Below are 27,464 nucleotides of genomic sequence, written 5' to 3'. Positions count from 1 at the left end.
GCTTGATAAGTGGCCCATGAGGCGTGCCTGGAGCAGTGGTGGCTTGTTCTGTGCATTAAAAATCACAATATAAAGTATTGCCCATGAATATATTCGGTGTCAAACATGGTCTTGAACAGCTTAATTTAAGGAATTGTTTATCCAGCATGTTCGAAAGATTTGTATGTATCAGCCCAGATATACAATAAGAGTTAAGCTATTCAGATAGCTTCTAGAGAATGCACTACCAGCAACAACAGCACTTTGGGAAGCTCTGACTTCAGTCTTTCTGCCAAATCCTGTTGAAGAAAGTGTCGTAAGGACATGATTTTTCAGCTAGCCGTCTTCCAGTCTGTTCTAGCTTAAATTCTGCCTAGTAGTCTAATGGCAACAAATTCAGAATAAGCTACACAAATTTTAAGGTGCTTCAGTTGTGCAGGTCAAATTAGTTGGTAGCCTAAGATATTAAGCAGTTTTGGCAGCTTGTAACATGACTTCCTTCACTTCTTTCTTGCATGCTTCTGCTTTATTTGTTTATTCATTTTTGAAAGCAGGAGAGATTTGGCAGTCTGTGTGTGAAAAAGTCTCTTTGGAGTAGTCTTTGGTACTGTTTCATTTTTCATGGTTCTCTGTTGCATTACCAAGACATGTGAAAGAGCTAAAAATTACCCACAGAGTATATTTTGAACTCTAGTATCTCTGCCTGTAATGTTTGTAGATAAATAACTTGAAATAACTTACTACTGACACAGTTTGCAAATTTAGGTACCTTAAATCAAGTGTCTGTCTTTCTGTGGTCATCAGAATAAAGACGGTCTTATTTGTGGTACATGGACCACCATCTCTTTACAACAATTAGAAAATAACATTTTGTATTTAAGTCCTGTACACTGCTTCATTTTGCAGTTGGTTTCTCTTAAATGTTTTATTTTTTTACCTTGATTTTTCTTTTTTACTTCATATGATTATTTTTTTTAAACTATAGCAGTTATTTTCAATTTTAATGCTTGAGAGTTGGGGTTTTTATTTATTTGAAGAGTTGTTGCAAACAGTATTTAACCCGAATTTAATAGCTTTCACAACCCTAGTAATTCCTGGATCTCTTAAACCAGTGTGTTTTCATGGTGTATAAAAAGAAGGTAACGTTCATCCCCATTATTAATCATGATTGGACAAACTTGGCACTCTTGACACAATGTTCTTTTGGTGGAAATATACTTAAAGAAAGAGTTTGAGGAATTTCACTGTCAGACTGTAAAGGAACAAGTAATGAAGAAATATTCTCTTTAAAAACTTTATGTACTTTTTGGCATTTGAGTTGTATGTTCATTAATCTCAAGTAAAATGCCTTTAAGATTTGAATAAAATTTCCTTCTGCAATTTAATTTTTCTTCATTGGTTCCCGTGACATAATGAGATAGTTTAATGTACTTATTTGTACTTTATAATGCCTTATAGCAGAAACAGAGTTAAGACATGAATTACTGGCATGAAAACCGGGAAGACTGCATATACTTTAACTACCTTTCAAGCTGTCGTTTGTTTTAAAGAAAAGTAAAGAGCTGAAATCCTTTTATTTGTCTTTGCCTGCCATCTTTCAAATAATTTGAACAAACAACAGCTCAGTTTGAAACCTAGGGATAAATTCAGAGGCGTAAACTTCCCTGTCAGTAATACCTTCATTTGTAGTATTCAGATATGTTTGTTTAGTGTAAAGTATTCATACTCTGGTTTACATGATGGATCTAACTCCTGTGGACCACACAGGAGTACTTCAGGTAATAATTTTGAGGCAGTTTACTAATAAAAAAATCATTTGTTGCAGGACTCGACTTATTTTCAGTCAGCTTGGGTATGAAGATTACAGTGCAGTTAACATACAGGTTTTAGGGTCTGAAGATACATACGGACCTCATGCTAGAAGGAGTGTAGATGGTGTAAGTATTCAGTGGAGTGTTCTTAAACTTTTGCTGACCTCTTGTAATCTCCATATTGTTATCTTTTCTGCAACTTTAAAGGAAGTCACTATCATCGTCGGAATTTCACCCCATCATCTTGCAAAGAATTCAGTGTCACTACTTAGTATACAAAATTAACACTGACAAGGTCTTTGCAGTATGGGGTCTTCCAGAAGCACTGATATGAAATCTTAGGAAAATATTGTTATAGTCTGTTCTAATGTTGTTCTCCTAAAAAAATATCTTCTTATAAAAGCTCTTATGATGTACAGTTAAATTGTTTTAGATGTAACTCTGAAAGACCACGTTGTAAAGGTTTGTAGAGTCAGGAAATGGCAGAATTGTTGCCTGTGCAACTTTAAAAGTGTCTTTAAGTACTAATCGTGAAACAAGCTTCAACTATATAATTCTGCATCATATTTTGTGACTTAACAAATTAATATATAGGAATATGCATTATGTCTATAGCCACTGCAGCTGTGATATCCATGTTCTGTTTTCCTAATCTGTAATACAGAAGTCCTTTTTTAAAAGCAAAAGACTGTAAATCTTCTCCTCACTTACATGCACTTTAAATATTTAGACAGTTTAGTTTGTTCCAAAACAGTAGCATCTAATTCTTCTTTGTCAATGACAGCCTTGCAAAACACTTAAGATACACTTGGTAACTCGTCTCTGAGTTTGATCTTAGGATTGCTGACACTTAGAATAGCTGACAATTTGCATGTGTAGGAAATGAGAACGTGATGTGGAAAAAGCAAACTTCTTACTATAAGTGTTCTTAGAAAATAGGCAAGTTATAGCTGCAGCTCTTAATTTTAGTGCTTGAACTTTAAATTTCATTCTGCACAGCAGCAAGAGTTACTTCCTGATGAACTAGCTTCATGATGTGGTCTATCTCTTTTTAGGACCATAAACCCTGCAATGCTAAGTGTGTTACTGAGATTGCAGAATCAAAGCTTTGAAACGTAAGAACAGATGTTCCAGATGTTGAATGTGCTGGTATTAACAGAACACAGACTTGATTATGCATTGTAATACGATATGTAATTAAGTTTTTACATAGAAAATTTTCTGTATCATTGAATGGAGTGAATAATGAATTGAAAAAGTAGTTTATTCTCTCTTATTTTTCAGTTTGCCTCACTTAGAGTAAGTTAAATAATTTTTCCAAATGAAATTGAGTATTTGTAATATCTTCTCTATTTCCAGCCTCAACTCCCAGGTCCTATATTAAAAGTAAATATAGAGCATGGTCTCCATTATATGTTCTCCCCATACATGTCTTAAATAGGATATGAGAGTTGAGGCTGCAATATGGGAAACTGCTGTATTGCCCTTCTTCACCCAGTTCTTCCAACAGTCTGAAATAAACTAACCAGAGGAGTTTTCATCTGGAAAGCAGCCATAGTAGCTTGAGAAAAAAGGGATGGAGAGTGGGATTTGCTTTTTCCATTTGAAATACAAAATCATAGATTCCTAAGAAAAACATCTGCCCATTGGGGCTAATGGTAGAAGTAATGAAGTTTCTGAAACGCCCTTTCCTACCAGATCTTTCTGAACAAAGTTAGACATGGTTATTTGGGTTGTACATAACACTGCTCAAAACGGAGCCATCTAAATTTAAAGAGAGGAAGCAAGTCTGTGTGTGAATACCAAGACAGGGTAAGTTGAACAAGATTTAGAGCTCAGTGTAGGTGCCTGGTGTGGGTGAACCAATTCTCACAAAGGTCTGTACAAAGGTTTGCCTTTGCATCTGTGAAATCAGTGTATATCCCAGGTTTATGTATGCCTGTATACTGTAGTCTGAGATGTTCTGTGGAGCATTGTCTGTTCCTGTCAACACAAACTATGCTTTAGAAATCAATAAATGTTTGCCTCCTTTCCTTTCTCAGTCTTTTCTGCCTTTTTACGTGGTGGTCACTTGCCACTCTGATAGCTTGCTTTGTGAGCAGCAGCCCAGCATGAGCAAGAAAGGGACCTGAATCAGCACTGAGTAACCCCAATGGCATTTAATATCTCCTGCTCTGTTGTTTCTGTTGTGGATGAAGGAGTTATGATAGTGTTGCAGCATCAGTGAGTTTATCATTTAGGAATACTAGATGTGTTTCATGTGAAAGGAATCTATTAATAGTACTAGATAGCACTGGTACTAAACTAGTATTAGAGTTTGCTTTATAAAAACTGTATGTGCTGTGTCTGTTAGTTTTCTATTAACATTTTGCTAACCAATTTACAACACATCGTTAAGACTTGATGAAGTGTAACTTTGTTTTGCTGTGTTTTGTTTTAATTATGATACTGTAAGATAAATTACTTTAAAACGGTGTATATGTCCAGCTTTGATACTGGATTCGCCCATTGAATGGGATTCAGCTTACTGTTTTCCTAGGCCATTGTGTCTTGCATCTGTGGGTAAGGAGGTAAATCTAGAACTTAAATGAACTATTGAGCACATGGAACCAGGAAACAGATGTGAATGTATGTTTTCTGCAGGAATATTCCCTATTTATTATTTAATGAATTTCTTGGTAGCTTTGGAAACATTGATTCTAAAAAAAAAAAAAAGCATATCCAGTTGTATGGCTGCATATTTTCTTTGTAACAACAATTTTTGCAACAATCTAGTGCAACTTTTTAATTGAAAAACTGATTGTTTTCTTATTTGTATTGTCGTGATCAGGTTATCTGTTTCTGTATTTGTAGAAGGAAATTTCTATCATTTCAATGAACATGATCTGATGGAATAATATAACCTTTCCTACCTTGGCTCTGCTAACCTTTTATTTTAGGGTTTGCCTACATGGATATCAAGATGATAAACTAGTAAAAATGTGAATCAAGTTTGCATGATCTCCTGTGTGATAGTAGCCATAATGCTTAATGCAGTGTATTACAACATTTATAACAAACACCATTTCAGCAGCTGACATTAGTAATTACACCCATGTTCCTACATTGCCAAAGGTACTTAAATTCCCAAAATCAATTTGAGATTTTCTGAGTGTTGACATGTTCAGTGGTATTACTTTTGGAAAAAATGTGCTGTATACACAAAGGAAAATGATGCTAATGTACAAGACGTCAGTATCAAAAGCTAATATTCAACTTGATAGTTTCTATAATGTTTGTAAAGACTGCAGCTTTACAGAAATGTGGGCAATGAAATTAAATAGCGGTAGAATTATGAGATGTGTTAAAAGACAGGCAGGTTAGTAGTTGAGATCCAACATGGAGTTTTGTTTTGGTTTGGTTTGGTTTTTAGTGTAAAATGTTTAGTCAAGTTTTAAAATTTGAAGGAGGAGGGGAAAGACAGTTTGTTTTGTTATGATTCTATTAAATTTACTAGACTTCTAATAAGTAAACTTTTAGTTGGGAAGGCACAATAGCCTAGCATTTTTCACTGCCAGACACGTAAATTGAAAATTGCTTAAAGAACTGTTTCTGACATGACTTCTAGTTCTTGAAATCAGGGGCACATTCATCTTTGGGTAGTGAGTAAAAAACAAGTAAAAAAACATACAGCAAGAAGGATGAGATGTGGTTTTGTTTGATCACAACTTTAGCTCATTGGACAACTGCCTGCATGTAACAACAACTTCAGGGTGTTTATCTTTTCTCTCCTGTTCTGTGTAAGTACATCCTTTCCTGTTGACATCAAAAAGGACATAAACACCAATATCTTCTAGTCAAACTTCTCCTTCTTTGAATTTTACGTTGATTTAGGTAAGCCAAGAAATTCATGTAAAGTTACCAGAGAACCTTTGGAAACTTTTTGGTGCTCACAAAAAAGCTGACTAGCAGAGAGAAGTACCGTGCTGCAGAAAGCCACAGTTGTAGTAGAGCTGTTTGAGAACCTTCTGACCAGTAGATTTTGAGACCTTGTGTAATTCAGTTTCATATCTATGATGGAAATGGTTGTGCTTGTACTTCAGGACAATTAAGAGACACTCGCGGACAGACTTGTATTTTGAGCAGGGTTCGTGTTTTTAGAGATTCAAAGGTAGACCAAAGGTGATTCTTGCCAGTGAGTACAAGTTTTTTAATAAAAAGAGTCTTTGCCCTCAGTGAGACCTAATGTTCACTCTAAGACTTTTGCCAATGTCTTGATTCCAGTGGCAGATATTTCAGCAGCGGAAAGAGTTTTAAAGAAGTACGAACTTAAGGGAGAGACAGTATTTGTCTGCAAGGGCAAGTGTGTTAATTGGCTATAGAGTAGGGAGCAGAGTACTAGTTTGGTTTACCTTTAGGGGAGGGAAGAGTCTCCTCTCATCTCTGCAGATGTGGTGGCTTTTACAAGTTCTGTTTTCCTGTTTAACTCCCAAAGACTAGATTTGAATTCTTTTCTGTGAGCAGATCTGCTTATTACTTGATGCTTAGATAAGTAAACCTTTAACTTGACCCCAAAATATTCTCAGTGCAATTAAAGTTAAAAGGGAAAGTTTGGGAGTTCCACTGAGAGGGAAGCCAAGTACTTAGTTTCTTATAAAGTATTATTAGTTGCAGTACTTGATTCTTTGAGAATGTTGGAGAAGCATGAAATCCTAGAAGTCTGAAATACCCAATAGTTGACTTCATGGTAGTAAAATAAAAAGGTGATGGAAAGAGGAAATTATAATGATGCTGGATGACAAGTCACTGAACAAAAGTTGTAGTTTGTAGCAGTGAGTACTAAAGATATCTATTAGATTTCAGTTTGGTAAATTTAACTGAAGTTCTACCTCAAGGCTAATCTAATTTTGACTTTTGTGAAGCAGGGTCCTCGGGAAGGTGTTCTTTGGCTTGCAGTACACCATAAGCAAAAAGAAGCCGTAGAAATCTTCTCCAGAGAGGTTGCATCAGCTGGAACTGGCATGGGTAAATATTCACACCTTCTTCTAAGAATTTTAAGCTTATTCCTTTTTTTTTTTTCCTGAGCCCAATTCGTACCCAAGACTTAGTTGTGATGAGTTTCATTGCGCTGTACATAGTAAGTAGCCTGTGAGAGCTGCTGCCCAGCCCTGGCGTGCCTGGCTGGCTGAAGCGAGGGGGTCAAGTGGGCAGGCTCCAGGAGCTCCCCAGATACCACCCGACCTACAGCACCCTTGGGTTTCTGTTTAAAACATGCCAGGCCCTGGGGACACGCTTGCTTTCGTATACTTCTTACTTGCATGTGGAAGATCTCTCTGCCTATGGCAGGGGGGTGGAACTAGATGACCTTTAAGGTCCCTTCCAAACCAAACCATTTTATGATTCTATAGTGAAATAATATTTTTTCTAAGGGTATTTTTTTGGTGTAGAAATGGGACCTGTAGACATTAGTAAAATGATAAAACGAAAGCTCTAGAAGTCCATGTTTTTGTTCTTTGAGAGTCGTTATACTTCCATTTCTTCTACTGCTCCTACTGCCTTTTTTTCCTATTCCTTGTTTGTCTTTGTTTTCCTACCCGTAGTTACACTGATGTACAACAGTGTCTTATTCTGTTTTACCATATTATTAAATCTCAGTATTGCTATTAGATCTTACTGGCAATGAGCATGAAGAAAGTTATTCAGCTGGCAAAAAATTATCACAGTGTCTGGCTTTAACATTGCATTTTATGAAGAGCTATATAGTTTGAGAGTTTTGAAGGTTCTCTTCAGTACTTAGTTATGTGATGTTACAGCAAAGGATTTTCTGTAGATACTGCTGTGCTTCTACCCTGTTTAATTTGTAGCTGCTCGTGTGGGTAATTACAACTTTCAGATACAATTGAAAACTTTTTAATACGATACTGCAGTGAGTGTGCTAACAACTTGTATCTAATTCTTTATTCACAGTGCATGTTAAGTCCCCCATTTAAATTATAATCTTCCATTATTAAGTCAAGCTAAAATTAATCTGTCTTTAACATTGGATTTTCTGTGAATTTGTAATGCAACTATTTCAAGATTTTTTAATTGCCTTGTGAGGTAAAGTCAAAATACTGAGTTTTAATTATGTCATCTTAGTTTTTTAAGAGTTTGCATAATAGTCACCTAGTGTGAAAGGATCTGTGCTTCTGTTGTTTACCAAATGTTTGCTCAAAAAACCCTGCACATTTGTTCTTTGTAAATGTTCAAATGTAAATTGGATTCTCCTCACTTTCTAGAAGGACTTATTGTTTATTTATACTGACCTGGGATTTTTTTTCCTGTTCTCCTCCCAAGTCACCCAAGTGTCCTCTCTGTATTGATCTCACTTGTAAGCAGCGCATTCATGTGTTGTGATTTGCTGCTTACATTATGGGTATTCATCTCACTTTCATTACCCATTTAAAGTTTTGACAGCTTATTTTGAGGACTAGAGCTGAGATATTCTACAGAGGTTTCTACGTCTCCTATGGAAGAATGTATTGAAGATTTATGTAGATCTTCAAAATTAAATTACATGAGCTTAACCTGAATCTCTCAGCTTCCATAGCAAATCCCAAATCCTGATTAATGGAAGAGTGGGTTGATGTTGCCTTGGAGTTAAGGAACTAATAAACATTTTCTTTTCAGTGGATTCAAAATTGTATGGAAGCGTTCAAATTCTGTGTTGCAGTCTTTACAGTGATAGCAGAGATGTGGTTAAGGCAGGGTGATAGAGTTAGAGACAAGGTCAGTGCGAAGTCATCCTTTTATGTCCATGATATAGAATATGATCTCATAAAACTAATTTGGAGTATTTGTTGAGACAATTTTTAAAGACTTTGCAATTCCGAAGACTCGTTAGTAGGCCAGCATTTAGATGTATTTCTTAAGCCTGTTTTTTCTAATGAATGAAAAGCGGTATTTTCACAATTGGACCAAACTACTATTTCTATAGGTAGATAAGAGTTCATAATTGAAGTAGTTTCTTCTTTTTCATTATTTAAGTAGACTGTAACATACATGAAAGTAAAGAGCTAGACTTACTCTTTTTTATATATATATGCATAGATAATCCCCTAGCAAATATCTTTTTGAACAAAGAAAAGCTGAGTGGATTTTAAAACAATTACTTACAATTATTTGTAAGATCCAAAGATAGTAGAAGTGTACTTATCTCTCCAAATTCTTAATCTGCCTCTTCTTTTATAAAGCAGTTTCTGTGTATATAAAACTTCTTTGGAATCCAAAAGTGCTAAGTCTTGTTAAGGCTTCATTTTTTACCTTTCACTACCGTTCTTCATAGAATGAAGAAAGTAATAAATCTGCACTACAAGGATTGGGTGGAGTGTTTACGGTATTGGAATTGAATTACTGTAATATGTGAACATCTGTGTCTTAAGGTGGCAGGCAAGTTTTCGGTTTATGTTATTGGGGTTTTTCATGATGAAACAGATGCATTCTTGTGTCGAATTGGGTTAGGCAGCCTGCGCAAACGATGGAGTGTGTGTGTGCTGCTTTTGTTTCCTAAAGGAAATGCTTAAGCTTTTTAGAACATCCTGTAGCACTTTTTCTCAAAAAAAAAAAAAAAATCTGTTTCAATTCATAGAACCTCTGCTAATGAGGAGCAGTGGGAAAGAGCCTATTTCTTGGAATCATCTGGGGTGATAAGTAGCACTTTTGCTTGCCAGGTATAGGGCTACAACAAGGTTTTTGGCCTCCATGATGTAAATTGCTTGTGTCAGAGGGTATCAGAGCTGTTTACTTATATGCTTCCGAGTGCTTGAACAACCCCATAAATAATATTTTTTTAATTTGCTGAGGATACATTGAAACTGTTTCATACAGTCACTTCTTTCAGTTGCTGTTATGCAGTAGATGTCCGTAATACTTGCACAGATAATCTCTGAGACAGAGAAGGGTCAGATTTGGGATGTAAGTGCTCAGTAGGCTGCTTTGTGATGTGGGATACTTTTAAGGGTACTTTACATACAGTATGAAGAGTCTTTTTCTTCTCTTATTTTCTTCAGTGAGACTTAGCAAAAAAAAAAGAAAAAAAAAGTGCAGTACTGCCAAACAATAATTAGTGGTGCGCTAATAACCAAATCAGCTTAATGGTGCTTAGTTTCTGACAGTGGTGGAGGGTGCCAGAACTTGCAGTGAAGAGAAGAACAAGGAATGCCCACTGCTTAATTTTCTTAAAACTGATGGCAGTTAAATTAAAACTTTTGTTGGATGGATGTATAAGTGATCTTGGGAACAGAAGCCAGAATCAAGATGGCTGTTGTCGTCCTCTAATAACAGCACCTGATGTTCATTTCCTACCCCCTTCTCCCTTGTTTATTTCCTCCTCCTCTGTTTCACTGGACCATATTTGCAAATTATTACTATTCTCCAAAGTTTAACAAAAGTTTGAGTGAGAAGCAGGCAATACCTTATGGGAGTTCCGTCACTCTAGCGCAAGGGATGAAGTGTTGACAGGCAGTGAAGAACCCAGAACTTGAACCTCCCATATCCTGAGTAAGTGCTCTGGCCAGTGGGTACCTGAAATCTCTTTTGGTACAGTGCTGCACCACTTTTTCTTCCTGAGCATTGAGCAAAAATAGCTGTGGCTGCTGTCTCTAACTGAATAGAGCGTGCCTGTCGGGTGTGGTTTTGCACATCCCACGTAGGTCTATGTATGATGTAACTTTATGTGGGTTTGTTCTGCCAAAATGATGGCAGTTGTGGAGATGCACATGAAGTGAGGTTTGAAAAATGTATGGCTCTTGCTGATGAAAACAGAGGCACCTTTAAGCAAAAAAGTCCTGCCTTTCGAGTATTGCCAGCTTGGTCATGCCTCCTGCCCCCTAGCTCTCCTAGGTCAGCCCTCTTCCATGAGGGGAGGAAGTGGTTATGAGAATGGTTGCAAATAACCCTTCTTTCTTATTTCGTATATGCTTGTCATGAAAAAAAATTGAGGAAAAGCAAGATCAAATTATAAATCCTGCATAACCAGCAGAAAGGTGAAAGGAATTGTTGTTGGTTCGTAGGGTGATGTCACCTGAACTGAAACACTTCACTCCATTATCTTTTGGACATTTTGAGAGTGACTGTTGAGGAAGAAAAGAACCAGCCATACTAAAAGCCTAGTTTTGGTTGCTTTCACTTTGGCTAAATTTAAACCAGTTGAGTGAAAAATTTTTGAGCTATTTGCATGATAAACTTTTTGAGGGAGTTTTCAGTTACAGTTTTTCAGGCTTTGTAGGGAGCAATAGTAAGATGAAATAAATTCTTATTCTTCCTGTGTTTAAAAAGCATATTACCATTCTGTTGAGGAGTGATCTTCCTAATGCTTCACAGCAGAGACTTAAAACTTAAGATGTTATGTCTTGAGTGTCAGAGATGTGCTTTTTAGTTCTTCTAGCAAATTTGAAGTCCTAATGTATTTCTTAATTTTTGACTCATTTTTTGCAGTGTTGATTCTTTCAGAACATTTTTAATTTTTTTTTTTGTGTATTTGTATATGTAAAGGATAGTAAAGCAGGCATCATAAAAGCACCCTATAATTTCTGTTCATGTTCAGAGTGCTGATTCCCCACCACCATCCCATTTATGGCAGTTCTGTACTTCTGAAAATCTGTAGAAAGACAACCATCTCAAGACACTCTGCTGATTTAAAATCAGTCTTTCTTATGAAATCTCATCCTCTGTGTTAGAAAGAAAAGATAAAGGAATGCTCCCTATGTGTTGGAGTGGGCTGAAGGACGAGTATTTTTGTATTCTACAATATAGACAAGGAGTTAGACCTGCAGGAGAGAACCCTGGGAAGGTGGCATCTTTGAAAAAGCTTCTAGAATCGAGAGTGAGAGACTGAAGCTATCATAGCTATTTCCTAACATATTTTGTAAGTAGTGTCCCTCAAGGGCCTGTAATGGGACCAGTGCTGTTTAATGTCTTCATCAGTGATACAGACAGTGAGATTGACTGCACCCTCTGGAAGCTTGCAGATGACACCAAGCTGAGTGATGCAGTTGCCACAACGGAAGGACAGGATGTAATCCGGAGGGACCTGGCCAAGCTGGAGAACTGTGCCTGTGTGAGCCTATAAGGTTCACCAGGGTTACGTGCAAGGTTCTGCACCTGGGTCAGGGCAACCTGCAGTTCAATACAGGATTGGGGACAACATGACTGAGAGCAGCCCTTTGGAGAAGGACTTGGAGGTCTTGACTGATGAGAAGCTCAATATGAGCCAGCAATGTGCGCTCACAGCCCAGAAGGCCAACTGTGTCCTGGGCTACATCAAAAGAAGTTTAGCCAGCAGGTCGAGGGAGGTGATTCTCCACCTCCACTTCTATACCACTCTTGTGAGACCCCCACCTGGAGTATTGTGTCCAGTTTTGAAATCCTCAACATACGAAGGATATGGAACTGTTGGAGTGGAACCAGAGGAGTGCTATGAAGATAATCAGAGGGCTGGAGCACTTCTGCTTGAAGAAGAGGCTAAGAGAGTTGGGGTTGTTCAGCCTGGAGAACAGAATACTCTGGGGAGACCTTATAGCAACATTCCAGTACCTGAAGGGGGCCTACAAGAAAGGTGGGGTGGGGCTTTTTACAGTGGTATGTAGTGATACGATTAGGGGGAATGACTTTATATTGGAAGGGGGAAAATTTAGACTAGACCTTAGGAAGAAATTCTTCACAATGAGGGTGATGAGGCACTGGCACAGGTTGCCCAGGGAAGCTGTGGTTGCACCATCCCTGGAGATGTTCAAGGCCTTGATGGATGGGGCCTTGGGCAGCCTGATCTAGTAGGAGGTGTCCCTGCCCATGGTAGGGGGGTTGGAACTGGATGATCTCAAAGGTCCCTTCCAACCCAAACCATTCTATTCTATGATTCTATTTTTATAAAGCATTTTTAATTCTTTTCTTGAAGACCAGTGGGGCACAGAAATTTTCAGAAGTACTATTAAAATTCCAGATGAGATTCTTAAGCCCAGAGAAGAATTTGAAGCTACTGTGTATAGACATGTCATACATTAGAGAGTGATTTGTTGTTTATTTTCTATTTGGAATGGGAGGCTTGTGCTGTAAACTTCTGTTGAGCATGGTATTAAGTGTTCAAACTACCAAACTAAATCATTTTTCATTTGGATAGTGCACTTCTGATGGGCTTAAAGCAACAAAAGCTATTTTAAAAAAAGTTCAGTCGGTTCTGCAGCAGTTCTTTGCCCAGTCTATAGAAATTCACCCTCACCTCAGAAAAGCTAGCAGTCACAGACCAGGCTTGTACTACTCAGTGAAAATATCTTTTATGTATAGTCCAGTCAGATGTATGGTTAGCATTTAAATAGTTTGTGTTGATGTATTTATTTTGTCTTCTTTCATTTGGATATTTTATTCTGAATAAAACACAGTGTAGAAGAGGCTCAAGAGCTTTGCTGTGGGAAACTGGCATTTATAGTTTTAATAGAGGTTCAGTAGCTAAGAAATGTTTTACTAATAGCTGAAATCATGTGGTGACCCTTATTTCACATTAAAATGACCGCAGTTTGACACTAAGATGACAGCTGGTTAATATAACTTGAGATTTTAAAGTCCTTGAGTATGTGTAAATATTATGACTGATCTAAGCATGTTGGAAGATGCTTCCAGAAATGCCCTCATTCTAACAGTTTACTGCAGTCCCCATTTTTTTTTTGAGAATAATAATATTGCAGAAAATAAACTATATACTGTATTCAGAGGACATAGAATAATTAAGAGCATATAATTGACCCCTGTAAACAAAGATTTTATGTGATTTGAACTTCTACTCAGCTACATTATAAGAAATGTTTAGTATAAAACCTTGGATTTCAGATTTTTCTAGTTCAGTCTGAAAAAAAACCAATACTTGAGAGGTAGACTTTGACTATTATGGTCAAAAACTGTAAACTGCTGAGCGAGGCATTGTATTTTGGAACTTGTGAAGTTTCAAAGAAAGAAGTCACTTGTTGAATTTGAAGTGCTTAAAGCTTTTTAAATTTCTACTCAGCATTTTTATGAAATGTTACATGCAAGTTATCAGGCAATATATGAAAGATGCTATTTTATTTTTTTGAAAAATATACAGACTTGTACAGAATTTTTTTTTTTTGACAGAAGTGGATTGAAGAAGTAATAAGATAAAACTGGATGTGACCATTAAAGTAGGATTTGAATAGGATAGAGGAACTTTTAGGGTTGCAAAACAAAATGCTTTCCCACCATCAGAAAATCCAGTGGGGAATTACAAGTGCTGGAAGGAACGAAGCTTGTTTTGCTGGGAATTTGCATCTCATAGGCTGATTGCAGGTTCCAGCTAGTGCTTTTTCTGCTGTGGGGCATTTACAGGGTGTCATACCCATGGCATAGTTTATAATGTATTAGAACATGGTGGTTCTACGTATTGAAATAGGTGCTTTTTGGGACTGATTTTAAGCATTCTTTTTGCCAGAGCTGGTTTTCAGTGAAGTGCTTGTGTGACCACCAGAGCTGGTGCAGGGGAGAAGAATAAGTGACAAAGGCTGAGGAAGGGGAGCTGTGACAGCACTGACTGAGAGCAACACTGTTTTTCCCAATACTCTTTAATTTGCCTGCTACCGCTCTTCATGACATTTATCAGAAAGTTGCTGTCTTTTTCAGCATATCATATATGAGCTTTAAACGTATTGTTATTTGCAGGTCCATCCTCAGGAGAATTTTGTAGGGCGTGAAAGTAAAATTGTTGAAAGGCAGCTGGAGAGAGAAAACATACATGGAGGATCAGAAATAGTGGAACCGCTGTATCAAGGAGTGTATCTTGAGTGGTCTTCACTTTGCATTACCTACATGCACACCTGACACTACACTGCTGCCAAATCGTGGGGGAGGAACGGTTGTGAGGTTTTAGTGAGCTTTGATGCTTTGAGATTCCTCTTCATCCTTCCATCTTTTGGGTCTTCCATTGGACCTGAAATTTGGGGTCTTGCAGGTGTACTGGAAGAATCATGAGCACAAAGGGAAAAAAACGAACACATATAATTATACATACTTGTACACAGAGGATGATGCTTTGTTTTTCCTAAGGTAACTGGGCTGAAAGTGGGTAAGATTGAAAGTAGGCTAGAGGGAAGGCTCATAAAACGAAAAGGCACATTAAGACTGTGTGAAGAATTGTGTAGATTAATCAAAGAGAAGCACCTACTAAATACTTAGATCTTTATTTTGTAGATTCAGTGTCAATTTAAACGTTTAAGCAGAGAATCCAAAGGAATGGTCCTATACCAGTGCTTAGAGAAGTAACTAAATTTAGTGGACTTGGTTCCTGACATTTCTCCAATCATGCCATATATTTGGGAGTTAATGAAATCAGTGGAATTCGAACCATAATAAATTTAAGATTTGCTTCATCTTCTCTGCCTGAAGCCTAAATAGGGATTGCATATAGATAAAATTAAATTGCACTTACAAGCGCTCCCATCTTGCTTATGACAACATAAACAATAGATGAGGTAATCGTACGATAGAAATTAATGATGTTGCAGCTGAGATATTGTTGTAGCTTTGCTCTGCAATTGCATTTCTGTGCAGGGGTCGCTGTAGTATCTCCAGAGGCCGATCTGCTGCTGCTTATGCTGGAGAAGTTTGCAACACTAGCAACAGCAAGCAGCAGTAGAAGGTTATCGTAGCCTTGAGCTGTGAGCAGTGGTTGCTCTTAGATGGGCTGTTTTCTTGTCAGTGTCTAGAGAACTGTTTTGTTGTAGGAGCTGGTTCCATTGTGTGAGAGCAAGTGAATCTAGAGCCTTCTTTGAGAATTTTCTAGAAGTTGAAATTGATGTCAGCAAAATCTGGAATCCTTAATGAGCAGTTCAGCCACCTAGCAGGAAGTGAACCACGTGACAATCTACAGATAATTTAAATTAACTAACTTTGTGAATGTATGTTTTCGGCATGACCTTACCATATCCAGCCTCCTCCCCCAACAACCTAGATAAACAAACTAGGCACATAATGCCGTAAAATAGCTGTGTTTTTTTAATGTTGAATGGCAGTTTTCTGCTTGAAAGATTGTGCAAGTAGCATATATAGTGCTGAATCTTCAATGGTTCATTTAAAATTGTGTAACACTAATGGATTCTTTCAGATTCTATCCACTACCATATTTCTTTTTTTGCTGTAAGTTAGTGGGTAAAGAGATGATTATTCATGGGGGTTTTTCTTAGTAAAGAGAGGGAGTTCATAATTCATAATAACAACATTCCAATTGTTCTCAACTGTAGCACCTTCTAAAGGTTGCTGTGTTTTGAGGTTGGTTGGTCTGTTTTTTCGGCTTCCGGCTAAAAATATAGTTAGTGAAGTTTATCTTGCGAATTAGTTATTCACAGGTACTGTAGTGGCATACTAGCCAAGCTGGCAGGGCAATTATGGACTAGCCTTAGGCAAAAGACCCTCTTTCGTAACTCTAGGTCTCGTTACCTTAATGACCATCTTTGAATCAGTCATTCAGATGTGCACTGAATTTTAGTTACGTTGCTTCCAAATGTGTGTCTGATTACAGAGCAGTGTCATCAAGGTAAGGACTATGCAACAGTATCCCTTTTCAGAAGCTTCATTAAAATACCGTGTTAACCACTATTTCAGAGAAGCCACTTCCAATGAACGTGAATATGGCAATATTCTAATCTATGCTATGTTGTACCGTCTATGCTGCCGTATGTGTCCACATTACCAAGGCACCGCATCCAAGCTCAAGGAATCTGCTGAGTAGAAGTTATCATTGTGAGCTGAGTACCACAACAGCACAATAATTTGGCTTTTAGTCTGTTTGGAGCACAAACAGAGAATTCACACCTGGAGGAAGCCCATTTTAGCCAGGATTAGTTTGAGTAAATAGATGCTGTGGGCAGCTTTCCACAGCATCTAAGGGACAGCTTAACACCCTTGCTAATTCCTGGACTGTTTTAATGTATGCACTTCAGTTTCTTTCCTCTGCAGTACTATGTGGAGTCTTGATGTGTCATGCCAGAAAATAGGCTATGCTCAGGATGAGAGCAGAATTGTTTCTTCCAGAAATACTGAGCTGTGTAGATGAGTTTAATGGTCATAAAGCCTGGCAACCTGATACTGAGAATAAGCAAGAGTCTAATCACAGTGCTGACTTAATGCAAATCTAGGATCAAACTAGTTATTTAAGCCCCTAAATTACCTATATATCAAAGAGAGAATTGGATCTGCGTACCAAGCACTTTCATAAAGCAGAGTTAGCTAGTGATAATGCTAAAGAGAAAGATGCTAGTTAATCTGAAACAGTTAATCTAATAGGAAAAGTCATATTAAGCAAGTATTAAAACAAACTGTAGTTAGATCAGAATTGGTTTTCTGCTGTCTTTAAAATAAATAAAACAACAACAAAACTGCCAAAGCAAAGGTCTTTTTGTGTCAAAGATATTACCTGTCTGGCATTGATATTAAGAATAATCTTCAGGTTCTTCTTCCAAATCTGTTTATACTTCATACATTTTGAAACAAATGCTTTATTTATTTTTGTTGTTGTTAAAAGTCAGTGTGTTTTACATGTTCAGCTTTTGTAACTATTATGTAAGATGATCAGTTTTACTAATTTATGGTAGCATACATAATTTGCTAGATTTATTAAATCTGTGTTATAGGAATGATTCATGATATGAGTTCTAATGTTTTGAAGATTACTTTAACGGGGTTTTTTTATGAATTTAATTTCCATTTCCAGCACCTGGTCTCACTGCAATTGTTGGAGGGCGCCCCAGAGTGTAAGTTAACCTCTGATCATTAATTTGTAATGTGTGATGATGGTGTTCCTTCCACTCAGCATCACAAGCTTCCCCACCTTGAAACAGCAACCACTGAAGCAAGTGACACCTTTCCATTGCATGCTATGCTTAGTAACTGATAGCAAGAGAATAGTGCTACAAGATATGCAAATAGTAAAATTTTTTACTAAATTATTGAATATGAGTTACAGAATTCTCTGATCAGCTCAAAGCAGTGTCTTTGCTTAGTGAGCTGTAAGGAGAACTTTAAATGTGACTTTATGGCAGGGAAGTAGTTCAAGCATGTGCCAATATATGCAGATTTCTGTACCAGATTCAACTTGTACCTGTTAGTTTGGAATATAGGCAGAGCAGATGTATGTCTGTACAATCCCTCATCACCTAGAAATGTGAAGTCAGGTGTCCCAGAGCACCCTGTAAAATGTTGGCATGAACCTGTCACGTGAGTAAGCCGGAGCACACTAAGTAAAAAATCCTGGTTTGATTCAGTATTTTTCTAGATATGGCAAATATCTCCTAGTGATTTATATGCTCACCTTTCCATGCTTATTCAGGAGAGCATCTGAAACTTCCTCGTCCCTAAGCAAATACTTCAATATGTCTGTCTTGCAGATGGAGATGGGAAAGAAACTATGAATATATTTCCAGTAGTTCTGTGTAACTAGCCTATGCATCAATGTGGGGTTAATCACAGAGCAGTAGACTTCAGTGTCATGAAGTGCATTCTTCTTCAAGAAAATATTTTTGCCACTTTGGCTATTTCCTCCCCCCAAAAAGATTCTTGGGTTTGTTTTTGCTTTCTTTTATTTTTTTAAATAAAATTTTACTTTCTTAATACAATAAGGAATTGCTGCACGTCTCATGGTCTTCCAAAATGGTTTGGAAAACCATTGCTAATCATGAGTAAATAGCTTTTAGTTTCCCAAGTGTTTGTCTGGTGTATGAATAGTGTAAAGATGTATGATCTGACATTTTCGTTAATTTCTAGTGAAAGGCATTTATGCTTGTTCTGTGTGTCTAGGTCTCCAGTTTTGAAGCCTTTCTTCTTCTATTATCCCAAAAGCAATGTTCAGGTAAGACAAACCGCTTAAAGCCTGCTCTGTTCTCTTTGAAGTAATTTGAAAAATTCTGCTGACTCTGGCATTTTTCAGTGACTTTGAGTCTTAAAACTGCAAAGTGTTCTGGTAACTTTGAATAAAAAAATCAAAGAGACTAATGTTTTTCACACAGAATGTTTTACAACAGTTGAACTTGTCAACCTTGTATTTTAATTGCTGTGAATTTTGAAATATCTTGCATCAAAATTGAACTTCTCTTTTCAGGTTCCATGAACTGTCGGTTTGAATTATTTTTACTGTATTTGCAAAGCGTGTTTATGAAAACTATGGTTGTTTGGTTTTTTTTGTTTTTTTTTTTTGAAAGTTCAAGGTACTTTTCAAAGAGAAGGCAGTTGGATATTGAGAAAGCTGAACCTTAATCTTGCAAACCTGGACACATCTTCTGACTTTTGAGATGTGTCTACTGTTTGTCTTTTTTTAATATATATATACTGCGGGAGATAACTGTTAAAGTCAGTGAATTTCTTCTGAGTCACATTAGATTATACCTCACCAGAGAATTGCCTATTAAAATTGGAGTAGAAATTTCTGCTTTTACATTGCAAAAGCGGTACGATGATGAAAGTCTATGAGACAGCTGTGATGAGTATCATGGAGGAGCCTGTGAATGAGATGTATCTTTGTAGCCCTGTTCATAGAATCATAGAGTGGTTTGTGTCAGAAGGGACCTTAGGGATCATCTAGTTCCAACCCCACTGCCATGGGCAGGGACACCTTCCACTGGCTCAGGATGCTGAAAACCTCATGCAACCTGGCCTTGAACATCTCCAGGAATGGGGCATCTATGATTTGTCTGGGCAACCTGTTCCAGTGCCTCACCACCCTTGCAGTAAAAAAATTCTTCCTAATGTCTAATCTCAATTCACACTCTTTCAGCTTAAAACCATTACCCCTCATCCTATCAGTACATTCCCTCATAAAGAGCCCCTCACCATCTTTGCTGTAGGCCCCCTTTAAGTACTGTTATTTGATTCATAACAATAGTCTCAGTCTAAGTCATGGTTCAGATGACTAGGCAGTCCTAGGTGAGAAATAACACTGTAAGATGAAATGTTGCACTACACCCATAGTTATCCGTTAGCCATGTACTTCCATGTAGATTGAAGTCTTCAACTTAAGCTTGAAGAAACTAATTTTACTGAAAACATAAAATGTTTGGATATATAAATGTTGGTATCTGCTTTTCTGAATGCCATCAGATAATTTATTTATCCTTTAGAGACTGCAGACAAAACCGCATATGTGCCCTTCTTTCTCAGAGGTTTTTAAGTGACTTGTAGCTACTGTACACATATAATGAATTCATGAAGTTATTGTGACACGCTTCTGCTTAGGGTAGTGAAGGGAAGACTTGGGAGCACAGGTAGCAAGTGAAGGAAGGGACACAGGCCAACCAGCCAAAACCCAGTTGATTAAAAAAAAACCCTCAGTAAAATGAATATCACTGATCAATTTAAGTGTTCCAAACATATCAGAAAGGGACTGCTTCATTTTCATTTTTTTAACATGCCTACAGTGCTTAGCACGAATTAGGCCAAATGTTAAATTTTTCTTTGAGTAATACTCTGTATTCGTGGGAGATAATTTTAAGATTAATTTTACAGAGGAGATGCTATTTAGTTATTAAAACTGAATTTATAAACTGTGCATAGTGGAAAAACAATGAACCTCCTCCCCGCTTTCTTGTCATTTAAAGAAGTTCAAGTACTTATTTTTATTGTTAGTTACATTTTGCTTTATGCAAATGGCTTGTCTTTGCCAAGTTTAATACGAAATTATTATCCTTATGGAAGTTCATCAAATTAAATGTAAACTTATTAATTAGCACAATATTTCAGACTTGGTAAAAGACTGAGATTAAAAAAAAATAGTAACCTCATTTAGCAGGGAAAGAAAGCAGTGTCTCATCTACTCTTTTCAATACAAAAAAATAAAATCCCTGTTCTTGGTAGCTAATATGATAAACACACTGATATGCTATTAACAAAATGCCATGTGACTTATTGCTGTTATACTGCAGTAAAATCAAAGGTTAAGTAAAAGCATGGTTGAAGTGATTCAAGTGCTTGATTCAAAGTTTTAGCTGTGTATTAGCTACAGTGGTCTAGCTAGAGATTACAGAGTAAGGAAGGTAGGAATTAACTGCTTTTCTAGACTCAAAGTTCAGTTACAAAGAGTCTAGTTGCTCTAGTTCAGCATTTGACCTAAAACCATTCCATAAGAAGATTTTCAGATATGTTAACGTTGCCTGAACATTGGGTTCTTTTGTTTTGTGTTTGATAACACCTTTCTGGGTTTGAGCTTGGATTCAATATCTCATTTGCTGCTTCCACTGGTTTTATGCAATTGTCCGAGTTTTATTATAGATCACCAGTGGTTTTCCAGTGCAAACTGTAGTTATTTTCCTTTTATGCTTTTTCACATTTAAAAAGTAGCCTAAAACTTTCCTTAGGGAGAAGAATCCTAGCAAACCTACTGCAGGCAAAAATAGCTTTTCTGAAAATTTTTTTTCCTTCCTCCATTAGTTAGTCTCTGTGAACAGCTTTCAGAAAAAGCTCAGATGAGTGTAATTTTCAGCTGATGGCTCCTGCGGCCTACTTGGTGGTAACCTGGTTGTATCTGTGAGTCTTCGGTACCGAGAGTCCTCCAATGCAGATAAAATAGATGCAGTTAATTTTTCTCTATGATTATGCTATATTATTTAATTGGATAAACATTTGCTTACATCTCAAGTGAACAGCCCAGTCTGCTAATGAAATAGCAGACTTGAGTTGTGTATTTTTTCAGATTATTTTTGCAGCTGGGGTAGAGATTGTCATGCAAGATGAACAGCATGGCATTTTTTTATTTCATATTTTCATCTCAAACCCCAAATATCCAGTATTAATTTATTTTTTATAAGTTGCTTTCAAAAAATTTATTTGGAGATGAATTTAGGATCCAAAGAGAAGTTTGTCATTAAGACAGACAGTGACGCTAAGAAGAAAAGGGAGTTATCATGGAGAAGCTGGAAGCTTTCAAGTTTTGGGATCCAACTGTCAAGAGTTCTGACACAAAATTTGATATAGTGCTGCTGTACATAGAGGGAGACAGGAAGAGAGAGAATTGCCTTTCTTTAAAAGGTACCTAATTGGACAGAGCATTTCTTTTATTTTTATGGGGTTTTTTTTCCTCCTACACAAAGATTTCGTTTAGCTTATATAATGGTTCATTGCTTTTATTGTGACTTAAAAGGAGGGAGAGAACCTTATTCATAAAGCTGTTACTGAAAATGTGCCAGATCAATACTTAATTAGAAGTAGGCTTTGTTTATTCACATGTTGTACTGGATTTCTAATTTGACAGTTTGAAAATGGATATTTTTTCCAGATCAGCCTGTTTTTAAATGGGCAGCATGTTGAGACGTTTGAGGAAGATCTCACGTTTACATCAGATGAGGTTGTTTCTTCTGATTCACCCATGATCAGCAGTGAATTGAAAGGTATGTTCATCTTTTTATTTGTGAATATAATTTGCTATCTTTTTCTTGGAAAATAATGTCTATCAAATATACTTTACCTCTTTATACTACATATTTTTAAGTCTGTTGCAGAACACTTAAGCTACTGTTCTTGGAAGGCAGGAGGTTAGCATCACATGGTATAGAATGTATTTGAGACTATAACAAGTATGTAAGTAAATTGTTATTCAAAACCCCAAAATCTTAGACACAACTGAAGACAGTGGAAACATCATTTCAAAGTATATTTTGAAATTTGTTAATCCTGGAAATAGTTTGGTTTACCTGACATCAAAATAGTTGTCAGAATGGAGAGCAGATTTATAGAATGCTTAGCATTTAGATAATGAAAATTGCACTCTATTCTATACAGCAGCCTTCACAAAACGAACAAGAATGGGATCAACCTGGAACCAGCTGACTTTTAAAGAAAATACACTATTGTAATTCCTGTGTTGCTGTTAGACTTGACTAACCAAATTTTCTGAAGGAAGAAGAGACTTGATAGGGGCAAAGCAGTGAGCTGAATGGAGCGTATCAGGATGTCTGCAATGAAAAGGAAGTGTTCAGAGCTGCTCATACAAGCTAGGTACTAGGTTATGGATTATTTAAAGTGCTAGACATTTGAATATTTTTATTTTCTTTTTAATGGCAGAACTATGTACAGTATTTCTTATCATGCAGTGAGTGCACTTCATAATTCCCTTTTTGTCCAGAGTCTCTATTACATTATTCCTGCTCGCCAGAGAAAGGAGAGAATTAATTTAAAGCTGTGGATAGATATTTTCAAATCTAAATCAGGTAGCCTAAAGATTAGTTGTTAGAAATATTTCTAAAAATAGTACTAGTGCTGAAGGAGTAATTGAGGTATCTAAGTCTGTGCATACTCAAAAAAATAATGCTCTGAAAGCACCAATGTGTTAAGTTTTATTATGGATTCTAGATATAGGTAAGTAGTATTTCTCAAAAATGGTGGTAGAATAGACTAGCAACTAATTGTGAGTTAGTAGGGAATGTTCTATATCTTGCAGAGAAATTTTGAAATACTCATATGACTGTGTGCTTGTTGCTGTTTGAAAGTGACTGATACTGAATGCCTGAATCAAGTATGAGTTCATTTTCCTCATCCATTCAGACATCTCTTAAGTGCAATGATTTGTGTTGTGCAGAAACACGTTAAACTCTTTAGTATGTTTTCTCCTCTTGTGTATGTGTTTTCACCTCTAATATCACACTAGAATCTCCCTGATACCTGGGAGTTCTCAGGAGGACAGTGCAGGATTTGCTCCATCAAACTGGGCCAGTTAAGGAATAAGAAGTCATTGTTGCGTTTAATAAAGGGTTGAACAAAGGTCCTGGTATATATTTTTTTTTCAAGGTGACTACAATGCTAAATGTTGGATAAACAAAAAGCTATTAGATTTCCTACTGCCTTCTTAACATTTGAGCAAACTTTCTGAGGTGCCTTACATCAGCATTTAAGTACTGAATTCTTCAAGCTTTTTTCAGGCAAAATCCAACTTGTGAGGGACAGCAGAGCTCCTCTGGTTGTTTCCCCTGAGAAGGATCTCTAAACTTTTGCACTTAGTTGTAAAGAGAAGTGTTTTCTGTATGTGACTAAATACTTACGTACCACTGTGGCTTAACGCATAGACAGCATGGATGAGAAATGGACAAATGGGTTAGACTGTAAAAGGAGTGTCTTCTGCTAAAACATTTTCTGTCAGCATTTGGTAAGAAGGGAAGTGTTTTTCTTAAGTTTCGTGGTTATCTCAAGTGTAAGGGACTGTTAGTTGTCTTTGAATAGATAAGAGAAATATGCGAAAATGGATTTCAGAAATGCTGCTAGATGTGGTTCTGGGAGGGCGGAATTTGAATTTACCGTTTGCCCTAGCTTTGAAGGGAATTCTTTTCTGGATTTGTTTAACATGTTTATTACATGAAAACAATTTCCTGATAAACAGATCATGAAAGATAAATCAATTAGGGTAATAATAAATGAAACACCAGAACACTCTTGAGCTGATTTTGTTTAAAGGGAGACTGTCAAAGACTGTCTGTGTAAAATGTCTGATAGAGGAAGGACCTCTACAGCTTATGCAGTTTAAACGTTGTCATACTTGAGCCTATGAAGAGGCACTACATTTTTTTTCTTGAATTGTGTCTTAAGTGAAGTTACTAAAAAGAATGTGATTTCTGTGGTGTATGAAGTGTGGTAGTGTTGTCCAAAATGAACAATCAGGTTTAGCTGCACTTTTTCAGATCCTCTCTCAATGGAGATGTTTAGTCAAAAATAATATTCCTTAATCAAATAAATACAGCCTTTAGTATTTTCCGCCAAGTTTCGCTTTCACCATTTCAAACTTCCTGCTGCCATGACTTAGTAACAATGAAGAACTTTTGTGCCCAACTAAACTATGGTCGCTCTTTCAGATCATCTTTGACAGTGACCTGATAAATGCTGTAAAACTCTAGGTCTTAGTTAAAGCCGTTGAATGCTGGTGTGTTGTTGTTTGGGTTATGGGTAAATGTTCTCTTCTGATCCAGCTGAGCCAGTAGAAGAGGTTGCTGTAGTGAGCCCCAGTCGGTTATTGCTGTTTTCCCTGTTATTGTCACTCAGATGTGCCAGCAAAGCTACTCTTGGCAGTGTTGCCTGATCTGTTTCACCAAATGTAGCATGAACTATACAAATTACATGTCATGTTGTTGAGGCATTTTTGTCATCCACAGTATCTCCCACCCCTTACCCAAATGGGCTTTGGGATCTGTGCAGATGCCGCTGCCATAGACTTGCAGCCTCCATTTCTGATAGGAACAGTGAAAACTGGAGCCAGCAAGACTTGGACATAATGTCTCTATTACCCAGCTTTGCTAAAGCTCTTTAGATCAGCCTGGCTCATTGTCTGAGGAGTCAGCAATTCTTTGTGGGTGGGAAAGAGCTGAAGGTAATGATGATTTGGCTGGGGCTGGGTGTACCTTGTCACCTGATGCAGTTCAGAATGTGTATCTACCTATGCCTTAATAGTAGGTGCACTTTAATTTAAATCGTACTTGAACTTACCAGAGTGCTAATTTTGTTCTTTTGGTATAGTTTAAACATTCATTTTTATCTTGAGGACAAACTTAAATTGCTATAGTTAAACTTCTTAATACAGTCTGCCTTTTGCCGGCATTTAGAACATAACATCTTTACTATCATGTCTCTTATTCTCTAAAATTAAAACCAAACCCACAAAACCAGCACAATAGTTTGCTTTCTTCAGCAGAAGCAATAACAATGCAGAAAAGATAAACTGATGCATTTTCAAATCACATTGTGTGTTGCAACGTGATGTTTGTCCAACATAATTGATTTACAAGATTCTATATTCAATTCCTTTAAATGTGACAATTTTTAATACATTAGACTAAAGTTGTCTGTGACAAGCATGTACCCAGGGCTGAAGTATTGGTGTTTTAAACAAACAAATAAATAAATAAATAAATTTACATTTGTCAGTTGCTTCCTGTGGTCCCCGCCAGTAGTGGTGAGAGAAGGCAGGCCATCCCTTCTCTGCCTGGAATATTCCCCATGCTGGTGCAGAGAGGAGGAGAGTTGCACTTTTTTCATCCTCCTGAGCACAATGACAGGACAGAAAGGGGACAGAATAGAGAGGGCAACTGAGGTGTGAGAAGACTGCTGTGAGACAGGAGCATAGATGATTCTGTTGAAAGCGCTGGGACTGAAAAACCAGGAATGCCAGGAGAGATCAGGTGGTCATAGGGAAATTGGATCAGAAGCAAAACTGTGTGGAAATTACTAGACACTCGCTGCCTAAAAGTGGCGATATAGGCTCTGCTTCAGATTTCAGGATTATGCTACTATTAGCGAATAACTGAAACTCAGTAATAAAGTAAGTTCTTCACCTCTCTCTTTGGGGAACAGAAACTAGATGGTGGCAGCCTAGTAGTCTTAGTAGAGGTCAGTGCTGTGTAATTGAACCATCAAACCTAATTTATGAACTGTGCGGATCCCACAAGATTAAATTTCTGATTTTTGGCAGGAGTGTGTTTGCTTTTTTTTTTTTTTTTTATAATGGATAAAAATATTACTTAATATAAAGTATGTTCCTAAGGGCTTGAAACTCCAATATTAAGGCATCAATGAGTTAAATTATGATTGAATTCTCATAGAGTGCATTTATGACCTTTTCTTACAGAACACTAAGATACTTACAAAATTAGTAATTTTAAAAAATCTTGGGTTTGTTCTGTGCAGCTGAATAAGTAACTGTTAGAACAGTGCACAGGAAAGTGAGACGTGTTGTCTTGAAAAGTAATTTTAAATTGTGACTCTTTTCTACAGACACTATCAGAATAGTTACAGAATTAATCAGGACAGTAGCAATTACATGTATTTTCCACCTGCAATGGAAGCAGACAGATCTATGTGTTAAGGGAATCAAAGTTGCCAGCTAGTCAAGAAGTGACAAGTAGCTGCTCTACCTCCTTCAGAGATACTACTTTGCTAAGACCAAGATGAATTTTCATCAAGGGTGGTGGAAGAGGGGATTCCTGGCATAGCATTCAGCTGTAAAAAGGTAAAAGGAATATGAGAGACAAAGCAGAAGGGATCGATTTCATTATTTTGGCCCCCAGCCTCATGTCTTCCCCAGGTGTTCCTGTGGGAAGAAAGCTTTGGACGTGTTTTCAGTACTACAAACAGTGTAGAATATATACAGTTAAAATGACTGGTACTTTTTCAGAATGTACTATTATTTGTAGCTATTGTTAAAATGTATTAATTTTTATATTGTATAGATCTGCCAAGTGGTCCACATACTTATCGCTTAGAAGATCTTGCCTATACTAGAAGTGGTGACAAAGGCAACTCTGCAAACATAGGTATTTTTCTTTTTCTTGCTTTCTGAAGTGGTTTAAAGTTTTCAAGTAATAATTATGCATCAAATGCTCTTTTTTTTAAAATCTCTCACATCACTTGATTTTTTTTTTATTGTCTCTGTTCTGTAACAAAACTAATTCATATAAAACAAGGATTTTACTAATTATCTGTAGTTTTCACTTTAGCAGCTGCTGAAGTCTGAGGTACTAAGAAAAAATATTTGCATGCCACACTACAAGGAAAGATCTTTGTTTAGGGTTGCAAAGTCAAGCTCCCCAAAGTTAAGAAATGCCTTTTTAAGGTTTTTGTTGCACTTTAGTTGTTACTCCTTCGTGTGTGTGTTATGTAATATAATCTCTTGGTTGTCTGATTATGTATAATATTTCA

At 36.9% G+C, this 27,464-nt stretch overlaps 1 protein-coding gene across 3 annotated transcripts in view; it reads left to right on the top strand.

Annotated features, from left to right (window-relative positions):
- Positions 1–27,464, top strand: part of LOC128851995 (uncharacterized) — a 59,600-nt gene that overhangs the window by 24,902 nt on the left and 7,234 nt on the right. For 2 of the 3 annotated variants that reach the window (XM_054064847.1, XM_054064849.1), the window contains exons 12-17: positions 1,805–1,916; positions 6,692–6,794; positions 17,518–17,557; positions 18,600–18,651; positions 22,066–22,177; positions 26,996–27,079. In XM_054064847.1, coding sequence (XP_053920822.1) covers positions 1,805–1,916; positions 6,692–6,794; positions 17,518–17,557; positions 18,600–18,651; positions 22,066–22,177; positions 26,996–27,079 — 503 coding nt within the window. The remainder of the gene's footprint in view (positions 1–1,804; positions 1,917–6,691; positions 6,795–17,517; positions 17,558–18,599; positions 18,652–22,065; positions 22,178–26,995; positions 27,080–27,464) is intronic. The other variant, XM_054064848.1, reaches the window with a different exon arrangement.

The sequence above is a fragment of the Cuculus canorus genome, chromosome 4, assembly GCF_017976375.1.
Source record: "Cuculus canorus isolate bCucCan1 chromosome 4, bCucCan1.pri, whole genome shotgun sequence".
Taxonomy (NCBI): domain Eukaryota; kingdom Metazoa; phylum Chordata; class Aves; order Cuculiformes; family Cuculidae; genus Cuculus; species Cuculus canorus.
This window is presented reverse-complemented; position numbering and strand designations above follow the sequence as displayed.